Source organism: Pavona decussata, unplaced genomic scaffold (genome assembly GCF_977016875.1).
Source record: "Pavona decussata unplaced genomic scaffold, jaPavDecu1.1 SCAFFOLD_254, whole genome shotgun sequence".
Classification (NCBI taxonomy): Eukaryota; Metazoa; Cnidaria; class Anthozoa; order Scleractinia; family Agariciidae; genus Pavona; species Pavona decussata.
Window position 1 is genome coordinate 3916210 of NW_028145657.1, and position 11403 is coordinate 3927612.

An 11403-nucleotide genomic window follows, 5' to 3' on the forward strand; every position below is an offset into this window, starting at 1 on the left:
GCGGATGAAAGAATTCATAAGAATGACCATCACACCGAGTTATGTACACAACTGCATCAGAAATTCATTCACTTATATATTCTTTCTTTTATCCGCAGTTCAAATATATGTATTTCGAAAATTCGACGGATTTATTACGAATTCACAAAATGAACGCCTTCCAGTTGGCTTGGAAGCCTGATTTTTTTTGGCTATTTAAATACCTGCGATGGTCATTTATTTATTCACGTTTCCATCTGCAATAGAGCTGTAGAAATAAGATTGAGGTATAGTAAAGTGAGAGGCGAAACTCTGCAGACATATCTGAATCCCATGGCCTTTATAATTACATTCTAAACGTAATTTTTTTTGAGTGGAGTGTGTACAGTAATTTGTTTCGTAAACAAAACTTCTAAAGCTGATCAAAACGAATTAGTTGGCGTTCTTATAGCTTCCATTTCTGTTTCCAATTCATTCTTGATGCCCATTTGAATTTTGCTACGGTCAAAATAAAGTGTCAAAGTATTCAAATTTCTTTCTGTATTTGAAGATAAATGTGCAGTTGTAAAAAAACTGTTTACCAATAAATCAAATCAAATCAAAATGAATAATGTGAGTATTTGATGCCTTGACTTTAAATCAGAGACGCGGAGAGGAACAATTAAATTCATTTAAACTGACAAAAATAAAAAAGAAAAATAAAAAATAAAATAATAATAAAAAAAAAAAAAAAAAAAAATAATAATAATAATAATAATAGTAATAATGAAATAACTTTATTATTTACAAGAATAAAATCTACTAGATACAGTTTGAATTCTATTAAAACCTGAGTGATTTTACAGTTTGCTGTCATAAAATTGTAAAATATCAACATCTCATATATAAAAGCTAATTTATATGGGTTTGGTTCAGAAGATAAAAGAACAATTTCCACAGATGTAATAAAAATATATATACCCTCATAATAAAAATATTCTAAATAAATGCCCAGTCACAGTGTTTCCAATCATACACTAAAAAATAGTTCCGACTGACAAAAAAAGTCATTACTTAAATTCTAGCTTGCGCACTTTCCGATGTAATGTCAATGTCAGACATATTGGCTACTCTTCTCTTTCACTGGTTCCTCTAAGACACAGCAAGGCTGATCGTAGAATGGCAAAGGATACTTTCGCCCTTATCCAAGAAATAGTCGTAGCGTAGTCATCTCCTTTCTTTAACGCAAGTAGCTCTGTAAGGCGGCTATGGAATCTCTTGCATTCATCGGCCATTCCACCTGTGCTTGTAAAAACTAGTGGTGTGAATGACCCTTGCTCCGCTTCCAAAACCCGCTTGCTGTATTGCCTCTTCTTCTCATTTTCGTGTAGTTGGAATATCCGTCTCGGAGACAGTTCTCGATACGAATCTGCGTTTGGATGGCACACCCGAACATCGAAAAAAGCAGATTGCTGTCTGTCCCAAAACCCGCAAGCGTGAACATCTAGTCGGGCATCGGGCGCTTTGTTTGCACCTCTATTTAACTCTTCTCCAGTGATCCCTTAAAGGACTGGCTCTATCTCTACGTCGGTGCAAACCGTGCGCAACATTTCCGCTTCTAAGTCCCTAATCTCATTGTGCCTCTGAATAATCAGCCCCCCATGCCGGCAGACCATAGCATGGTCAACGGTAAATAAGTCCCCACATGTGCACATGGCCGGTAGGTCAGCGATCTCCCAGTCGTACCTTAGTTTGATTGCATCTCTGAATTCTCTTTTGTTCAAGTTAAAATTCATCTCCTTTATCGGGATCACTTTCAACCAATTAGTAATAATAATAATAATAATAATAATAATAATAATAATAATAATAATAATAATAATAATAATAATAATAATAATAATAATAATAATAATAAAATTTAATAAAATTTAATAAAATTTACCTGGCTCTGCCGCTCTTGCAATTTCCATTTCTGTTCCAGTTCGCTTCTAACAACGTGTTTTTGAGCGTTCATGACTTTTAAAAATGCAACCAAGCGCCATCAAACTTTGGAAGCTTGTCTTAAATTTAGTAGCGAATAATTAATCAATTCTCGTCCCCAGACTCCTTAGGCATGGTATGACGGCCTAAGATCCAACCGCTGACCAAAAGGATCGTACGCTCTGGGAACGAGGTTGTGTACGGCCATATTTCGACAGGCAGGTTTCGCAAAAGTGTGATTTTTCTATTTTTGAATGACAAAATTAGACTTTGTTGCCATAACTTTCTGAAAAAATAATTACACATTTTTTTCAGAGTCTTCGTTTCTCCCTTATTCATATTTGATATCTTGTTGTTGTTGTTTGTCCGTTAGTACACATTTGATTGCCAACTTTATTACCATTTTGCGTCACTGTAACTAGGTGATGAAATTAAAAATCACCGACACCCTGTTTGGTCAGCAGTAGGATCCTCTGCGTTAGCTTCACTAACTGTGACGCGTAGTTAATCTCGGTAATAACGTGGCTTTGTTTTACTGTGAACGCTTTGAAAAAAATATGACACAAGGGACGGATTTGTTCTCTTCGAAACCCAAAGAAGCGGGCCAACGCTGAAGCGACCAAAGAACATTGAAATTAATTTTTCGGGAAAAGAACACGTACGCCTGAAGCAAAGCAGTTGACGTTGTTCGTGGCGAAGGATCAATTAACAAGACAGGGTACTTGGTAGTCTCCTGTTTAAATCTCGCCTCGTCCATGCTTTGTTAATACCTGCTGGGAATTTTCAAGTTAGTTTTGTTTAGTTTGTTTAGTCCGTTATTTATAATGTCCCCAATTAACACCATACTACCTCAGTGCTAAATAAAATTGAAACCTGCTATTGTTATTCTGATTGGTTACTAACAGTTTAATAATAATAGTAATATTAATAATACTAATACATACAGTATTTGGATATCCGCACGTAAACTTCGAGGAGGTAAAAAGTTTGTACATGTTTTACATTATAGCGTGCCACAGGAGAAATATCTGCACACCAAATAAATTTGTTCAAAGTCGACATATCCTCCGGAAAATCAACGCCCGAGTCTCCCGGTGGAGATAGTCTCACCCTCACCACTGCCGCGAACCAATGAAACATCCGCTCTTGTACTGCTAATTATTTATTCTAGACACGTTTTGTATCACGGCACAGTGCGTTTATTTAACTCTGTTTAACTTTATTTTTGTGTGTATTTATGTGTGTTTATTCTTGTGTCCCTGACCTTAACATTTAAATATATTTTCTTACAGCTGGCTGCCTGGCATTTTTAACTTTTAGGTTATTTCGGGCAGCCAGCACCCCTATCATCTATTGTATGTATATATTTATATTTTCTGTTGTAATAATAATGGGGTGAAATAAAGTATTGTTGTTGTTGTTGTTGCTGTTGATGAAATTTAAAATCACCGACGCCCTGTTCGGTCAGCAGTAGTATCCTCTGCGTTGGATTCATTAACTGTGACGAGTAGTTAATCTCGATAATAATCTGCCTTTGTTTTACTGTGGACGCTTTGAAAAAAATAAAAAAGGGACGGATTTGTTCTCTTCGAAACCCAAAGAAGCGGGCCAACGCTGAAGCGACCAAAGAACATTGAAATTAATTTTTCGGGAAAAGAACATGTACGCCTGAGGCAAAACAGTTGACGTTGTTCGTGGCAAAGGATCAATTAACAAGACAGGGAACACTTGGTAGTCTCCTGTTTAAATCTCGCCTCGTCCATGCTTTCTTAATCGGCCCGGCAATGAAACTGATAAGCCTCCCTGACGTCTGGGAATTTTCAAGATATTTTTGTTTAGTTTGTTTAGTCCTTTTATAGTGTCCCCAATTAGCACCATACTAGCTCAGTGCTAAATAAAATTGACACCTGCTATTGTTATTCTGGTTGGGTAATTACAGCAATAATAATAGTGATATTCTGAATAATACTAATATATACAGTACTTAGATGTCCGCACGTAAACTTCCGAGGAGGTAAAACGTTTATGCATGTTTTACATTGTAGCGTGCCACAGGAGAAATATCTGCACACCAAATAAGTTTGTTCAAAGTCGACATATCCTCCGGAAAATCAACGCCCGAGTCTCCTCGTGGAGATAGTCTCACCCTCACTACTGCCGCGAGCCAATGAAACATTCGCTCTCGTACTGCTAATTATTCATTCTGGACACGTTCTAGATCTGTATCACGGCAAACTCTGTGCAGTTCACGCGGCCGGGAGAAAATTGGGGACACTATAATAACGGACTAAACAAACTAAACAAAAATATCTTGAAAATTCCCAGCAGGCAGGGAGGCTTATCAGTTGCATTGCAGGGCCATTTACAGGGGACGGATTTGTTCTCTTCGAAACCCAAAGAAGGCGGACAACGCTGAAGCGAACAAAGAATGTTGAAATTAATCTTTGGGGAAAAGAACACATTCGCCTGAGACAAAACTGTTGACGTTGTTCGTGGTAAAGGATCATAGTTAACAAGACAGGGCAGACTTCGTAGTCCCCTGTTTAAGTCTCGCCTCGTCCATGCTTTGTAAATAGCCATTGATTGCCATCTCACAGTAAACCCTCGATTGGCTTTCTCTTTTTCAGTGCTATTAATTTCTGGTTGAACTGCTTCTGTAAAAGAAAATGACGTGTAAGGTCGTTTATAACTTCACCTTTGGAAAATTATAATGTTTCAATGGTCTTCAATCCCTGACAATCAATCTAACAGCGTTCTCCTTACGCCCACATGCAACTGAGTTGTCTTATTATGGAATATTTTTAATTAATGCCCCATTAGTCTCCATAACTTTTTTTTGTCTCACCAAGAATTTCAGTTTTTTTCCAAAAGTCCCGGTGCTACTCAGATGCATTCAATCAAGGATCGATTTCCTTGCTCTTCACTTCTCAGGAAATCAAGGTAAGACTTACTTAGGGAAACTCTGCCGTTAGTGTTAACTTTGCTCTTCTTAGTTTATAGTTTTCTGTCGCAAACCTGGAGTTAATCGGCTTTCAAACAAGCTGATTCAGTATTTTAAATGCTTTTTCAATTCATTCAGGAACCGCAGATATCAAAGTACAGTAGAATCTAGTCCTCGCTTACCTCAAAATTATGGGTCAACTCGAGCTAACGGAACTAGCTTTCCTTTCTCTTGGCTCAAATTTAAAAACGTCGCTCTATAAACGTTGAAATGTCAGAAGAGGTTGACTGGCGTGATTGTACTTGTAACTTTTGTAACTGCGAAAGTTACGGCTGCCATTGCGCGCTAGCTAGCGATCTCATGCAAGTGAACTAAGAGCTACAGGAACTAAAGTATATACGTACGTGAATGTACCAGTTTCACTGTCTTGTCGTAAAATAAAGGCTAAATAGGTAAGTCAATGTGATCAAGCCCTTGGAGTAATAACATGGCAGTCGCTAAATAGATCGGCAAAAGCTATGTTGTACTGTTAGACCAGTAGATAAAAGGCTGGCCTAATTCCAGTGCCCGGCTACGTTTGCAATTTAGAGGGGCTTCACCGATAGACCGATGCCACCTCCGAGGTGGCATCGGTCTATCGGTGAAGCCCCTCTAACAAGCTCTAACAAGCTCTCAGCCTTTATTTTGTCCTTGATGCGTTATTAAAATTTCGCCTAAAATCAGCAGTTTACAAACTATGCGATCTTATCAAAACCAGGAACCCAATCAAAGCGCTCCTACAAAACAATCCGTTCCCCGCAAAGAAGAAACTCGTGATTGATAAAGGGTAAAACCATGGTATTTTTGCGTTCGACGTAGAAAGCACGCACCCCTTATACAGATCGAAGTCGAGATTGTATGTAGAGGATGATCAATCGGTGACGAATGGATGGATCATGGGACGCGTAGCTGCCCCCCCCCCCCCCACCCTCGCAGATTATGCAAGGATGGATGACATCATCACCAACTCGGAAAAAGAGAGAGAGCCTGGGATCGAGATCATTATTATTAGTAGTGGCAGAAGTATTGATTTTTACGAGCATTATTTTTTTTTTGTAACTCTAAGTCGCTAAGTGAAATTCTTCAGGTGACAAATAAAAAAAAAATGTTTCCCATTTATAGATGAATTTTTGGATCTTCCTGGTCGCGGCGTTATGTGTCGCTGTTCAACTGGGAGCTGCCGGCCGCCGCCAAAAGGTGAGAACAGTATAATTGGTACTTCACATGTGATATACATATCAATGCCGTGGCAATGTACTTCTTTATCGTTTGGTATTCAACAATCTTTTTGAATCAACGCCAACACTAGTTAAACTAAAGATTGCCTGTAACCTGGATATTTTCCACAAGTTTGTCAGTTAGCAAGTTTCTGTGCCCATGACACAATCAACTGTTTACTATAACATATGGCTTATGACTTGGATTCGATTTGCAAATATATCTATAACCTATATAAAGAAAAAGGCTTAAGGAATAAAATAACTCCATTACAGGTTTGTTTCGATGGATTCGCCCTAATATTCGGCGTCGAAACTTTTAAAACTCGATTCTTCCCGCTCCCCCACTTTTAACTTTGTCGGAAATGATCTATCAAATGAATATCGCCTGCAAACGTGTATTTTCTTTTTCAGTTTCCTAAGAGCTGTCGTCAAATAAAAGCCCAAGGCGGTGTAAGTGGCACGTATTCGATTCGACCATTGAAAAACAAAAAGCCAATCGAGGTGTACTGTGAGATGGCAATCAATGGCGGTGGCTTCACCTTCCTTCCCCGCAGCCTCACGAGAAGATCAGATGCCCAGGGCATTGTCAACGCTCTCTTCAAGGACAAGAAAACTGTCCTTTTAAAGCTGCAGAAGAAAGCTGATCGCAGCGAGTTTTACACTCTGATCCAGCCTCACCCATCTTTCGCCAACACTACTTTTGGAGTGTTGGTCAACAGAGATTCCAATTACACTCCGCCGTTCAATCAGTTCATGGGAGATTACATCCTCCTTGGTATTATTCCGGCAGCAATTTCCAATACTGATCAACTCACCCAAGGCTTCAAATCAAACGGTCAAACTGTCCAATACACAAATATCGGCAGCGGTGGAAACAGCTACTTTGCGCTTCTGCCCAACCACAATCTTCAAACCCCAAGCGGATATCATAACAATAACCTGATTTGGGAAAGTTCTGGTGTCGCAGTAGCCTGGCGTTCGAAGGCCAATGCCATCACCAATCCTGATCGCATGATGCCAAACAAATTCTTCTTCCTGACCGAGGTGCATTTTGGAGGCGGCGGCACCTACACTACCAGCGACCGCTGGACCGACGGTTACCACGCCACCGCCATTGGAATTCGCTAAAGGTTAATCGACTTAACACACCTAAGCGGACTGGTGACTTCTTGTGAAAGGAACAACTTCTTGAATTCTCAAGTTTACAATTAAAATAGTAAAAAGTTTAAATATTCCAAGTCCAAAAGATATAGTGCATGTAAATCAGTCAAAACAAGTGGTAATAAACAAGCTTCAAACACTGATTTCTAGCTATCTACATTTTTTTTCCTAAGGGCTTAAAGCCTTTTTATATCGCGCTCTGATTGGCTGAAAAATGTGTATTGTACCCGTAGATTTTAAATCCAGTGAGCCAGCCTCGTTTCCAGGTTCCCTCTGTCTGTCTGTCTGTCTGTCTGTCTGTCTGTCTGTCTGTCTGTCTGTCTCTCTCGCATTCTCTCTTGCTCCAGGAAATGGAAAGAAGAGAAACCAGGAACGATATTCGAGATTGATATCGAGTGATTCCACTACAATAAAGAAAAATGTAAAGCAATATGATTTTTTTTCCAGGACTTGTAAATCTATTCCTCTGGTGACTGCGCTGATGAAAACTATACCTTTTTATTCCATATATTGCCGTACTGTCGTGTAAGTGGAGTTATATAACTTGTGTCACTCTGGGTTTACTGCTGTGACCTGCGTAGTATTTGTAGTATGCTCTTTTGTTATTTCAAAGTATGGTCTCAAAACATTTGCAGCACGGACTACAAACCGTCTGACTGTGTAGGACCCCATACAAGTTTAACACAAACCTGCGTTGCATATAGACTTGGCTAAAGTCTTTGAAATATTTACACCAAGCCTAATAAGAATAACTAACCTCCAAACGTAAGAATAACTAACCCCCAAACGAAAGAAAGAAAACTAACCCCAAAACATAAAAATTCCTGACCCCCAAAAATAAGAAATCTAATAACCAAACATAATAAATACTAACCCCCAAACGTAAGAAAACTAACCCCCAAACGTAAGAATTACTAACCCCAAAACGTAAGAAATCTAGCCCCCAAACGTAAGTATTACTAACCCCCAAACGAAAGAAAACTAACCCCAAAACGTAAGAATTACTAACCCAAAACGTAAGAAAACTAACCCCCAAACGTAAGAATTCCTAATCCCCAAACGTTAGAAAACTAACCCCAAAACGTAAGAATTCCTAACCGCTAAACGTAAGAAAACTAACCCCCAAAAGTAAGAATTACTAACCTCCAAACGTAAGAAAACTAACCCCCAAAACGTAAGAATTCCTAACCACCAAACCTAAAAAATCTAACCCCCAAACATAAGAATTACTATACCCCTAACGTAAAAAAACTAACCCCCAAACGTAGGAATTCCTAACCCTTAAAAGTAAGAAAAATAACTCGGAAAACGTGAGAATTCCTCACCCTCAAACGTTAGAAATCTAACCCCCAACATAAGAAAACTAACCCCAAAACGTGAGAAATCCTAACACCGAAAGGCAAGAATTTGTAACCCCCAAACGTAAGAAAACTAACCCTAAAACGTAAGAATTCCTAACCCCGAAACATAAGAAATCTAACCCCCAAACCTAAGAATTTCTAACCCCCAAACGTAAGAAAACTAGCCCAAAAAAAGAATTACTAACCCAAAACGTAAGAAAACTAACCCCCAAAACGTAAGAATTCCTAATCCCCAAACGTAAGAAAACTAACTCCCAAACGTAAGAATTCCTAACCCCTAAACATAAGAAAACTAACCCCCAAAAGTAAGAATTACTAACCCCAAACGTAAGAAAACTAACCCCCAAAGGTAAGAATTCCTAACCCTTACACGTAAGGAAACTAACCCCAAAACGTAAGAATTCCTAATCCCCAAACGTAAGAAAACAAACCCCCAAACGTAAGAATTCCTAATCCTTAAAAGTAAGAAAACTAACCTCCAAACGTAAAATTTACTAACCGACAAGCGCTAGGAAAATAACCCCCAAACGTAAGAATTAATAACAGCTAAACCTAAGAAATCTAACCTTCAAACCTAAATATTTACTAACCCCAAAACGTAAGAAAAATAACCCCGAACGTTAGAAATCATAAGCCCCAAACGTTAGAAAAATAACCCCCAAACGTAAGAATTCCTAGCCCCCAAAAATAAAAAATCTAACCCCCAAATGTAAGAATTCCTAATCCCTAAACGTAAGAAAACTACTCCCAAACGTAAGAATTACTAACCTCCAAACATAAGAAAACTAACCCCCAAAACGTAAGAATTCCTTACCACCAAACGTAAGAAATTAAATCCCTAAACGTAAGAATTACGAGCCAACAAACGTAAGAAAACTAACCTCCAAACCTAAGAATTCCTAACCCCCAAACGTAAGAAAACTAACCCTTAAACGTAAGAATTCCTAATCCCTAAACGTAAGAAAACTAACCCCCAAACGTAAAAAAAAAAAAACTCCAAAACTTAACAATTAGTAACTAAAAAACGTAAGAAAACTAACCCCTAAACCTAAGAATTCCTAACCCCCAAACGTAAGAAAACTAACCCTTAAACGTAAGAATTCCTAATCCCCACACGTAAAAAAACAAACCCCCAAACGTAGGAATTTCTAACCCTTAAAAGTAAGAAAAATAACTCGGAAAACGTAAGAATTCCTCACCCCCAAACGTTAGAAATCTAACCCCATAACGTAAGAAAACTAACCCCAAAACGTAAGAAATCCTAACCCCGAAAGGCAAGAATTCGTAACCCCCAAACGTAAGATAACTAACCCTAAAATGTAAGAATTCCTAACCCCCAAACGTAAGAAAACTAACCCCCAAACGTACAAAAACCACCCCCGAAACGTAAGATATCCTAACCCTCAAACGTAAGAAATCTAACCCGCAAACGTAAAAAAACAAACCCCGAAAAGTAAAAATTCCTATCCCCCAAACGTTAGAAATCTAACCCCCGAACGTAACAAAACTAACCCACAAACGAAAGAATTCCTTAAACTAAATGGCAATAATTCCTAACCCCCAAACGTAAGAAATTAAATCCCCAAACGTAAGAATTACTAACCAACAAAGGTAAAAAAACAAACTCCCAAACCTAAGAATTCCTAACCCCCAAACGTAAGAAAACCACCCCCAAAACGTAAGAAATCTAACCCCAAAACTTAACAATTAGTAACCCCCAAACGTAAGATAAGTAACCCCCAAAGGTAAGAATTCCTAACCCCCAAACGTAAGAATCACTAACCCCCAAACGTAAGAAATCTAACCATCAAACGTAAGAATTACTAGCCCCCAAAACGTAAGAAAACTAACCCCTAAACGTAAGAATTCCTAACCTCCAAACGTAAGAAAACAAACCCCGAAACGTATAAATTCCTAACCCTAAAACGTTAGAAATCTAACGCCCAAACGTAACAAAACTAACCCCGAACCGTAAAAAACTTCTAACCCCCAAAGGCAAGAATTCCTAACCCCCAAACGTAAGAAATCTAACCCCCCAACGTTAGAATTCCTAACCCCCAAACGTAAAAAAACTAACCCCAAACGTAAGAATTCCTAACCTCCAAACGTAAGAAGACAAACTCCAAGAAGTAAAAATTCCTAACTCCCAAACGTTAGAAATCTAACCCCGAAACGTAACAAAACTAACCCCCAAACGTAAGAATTCATAAAACCCAAAGGTAAGAATTCCTAACCCCAAAACGTAAGAAATTAAACCCCCAATCGTAAGAAAAGTAACCCTCAAACGTAAAAATTCCTAACCACCAAACGTAACAAATCTAACCCCCAAGAGTAAGAATTCCTAACCTTTAAAAATAAGAAAAGTAACTCCCAAACGTAACAAAACTAACCCTGAAACATAAGAATTACTAACTGCCCCACGTAAGAAATCTAACCCCAAAAGGTAAGAATTCCTAAGCTTTAAACGCAAAAAAAGTAACCCCAAAACATAAGAAATCCTAACTCCCAGAAGTAAGAAAACTAACCAGCAAAAGTAAGAATTCCTAACCCCTAAACGTAAGAAATCTAACCCCCAAACGTAAGAATTTCTAACCCCCAAACATAAGAAAACTAACCCCCAAACGTAAGAAAACAAACCCCCAAAAGGAAAAATTAATAACTCCCAAACGTTAGAAATGTAACCCCCAAACGTAACAAAACTAACCCCCAAACGTAAGAATTCCTAAAAGCCAAAGGCATG

At 38.5% G+C, this 11403-nt stretch overlaps 1 protein-coding gene and 1 pseudogene across 1 annotated transcript; one reads left to right on the forward strand and one right to left on the reverse strand.

Annotated features, from left to right (window-relative positions):
• Positions 1–747: 747 nt before the first annotated feature.
• LOC146456669 (uncharacterized) lies at positions 748–1774 on the reverse strand (annotated as a pseudogene).
• Positions 1775–4779: 3005 nt separating this feature from the next.
• On the forward strand, positions 4780–7377 carry LOC146456670 (uncharacterized). Its single transcript, XM_085092694.1, has 3 exons — positions 4780–4881; positions 6044–6118; positions 6553–7377. Exons 2-3 carry the CDS (start codon positions 6044–6046, stop codon positions 7267–7269), a joined length of 792 nt encoding a protein of 263 aa, XP_084948820.1. The 5' UTR covers positions 4780–4881; the 3' UTR covers positions 7270–7377.
• The last annotated feature ends 4026 nt before the right edge of the window (positions 7378–11403 follow it).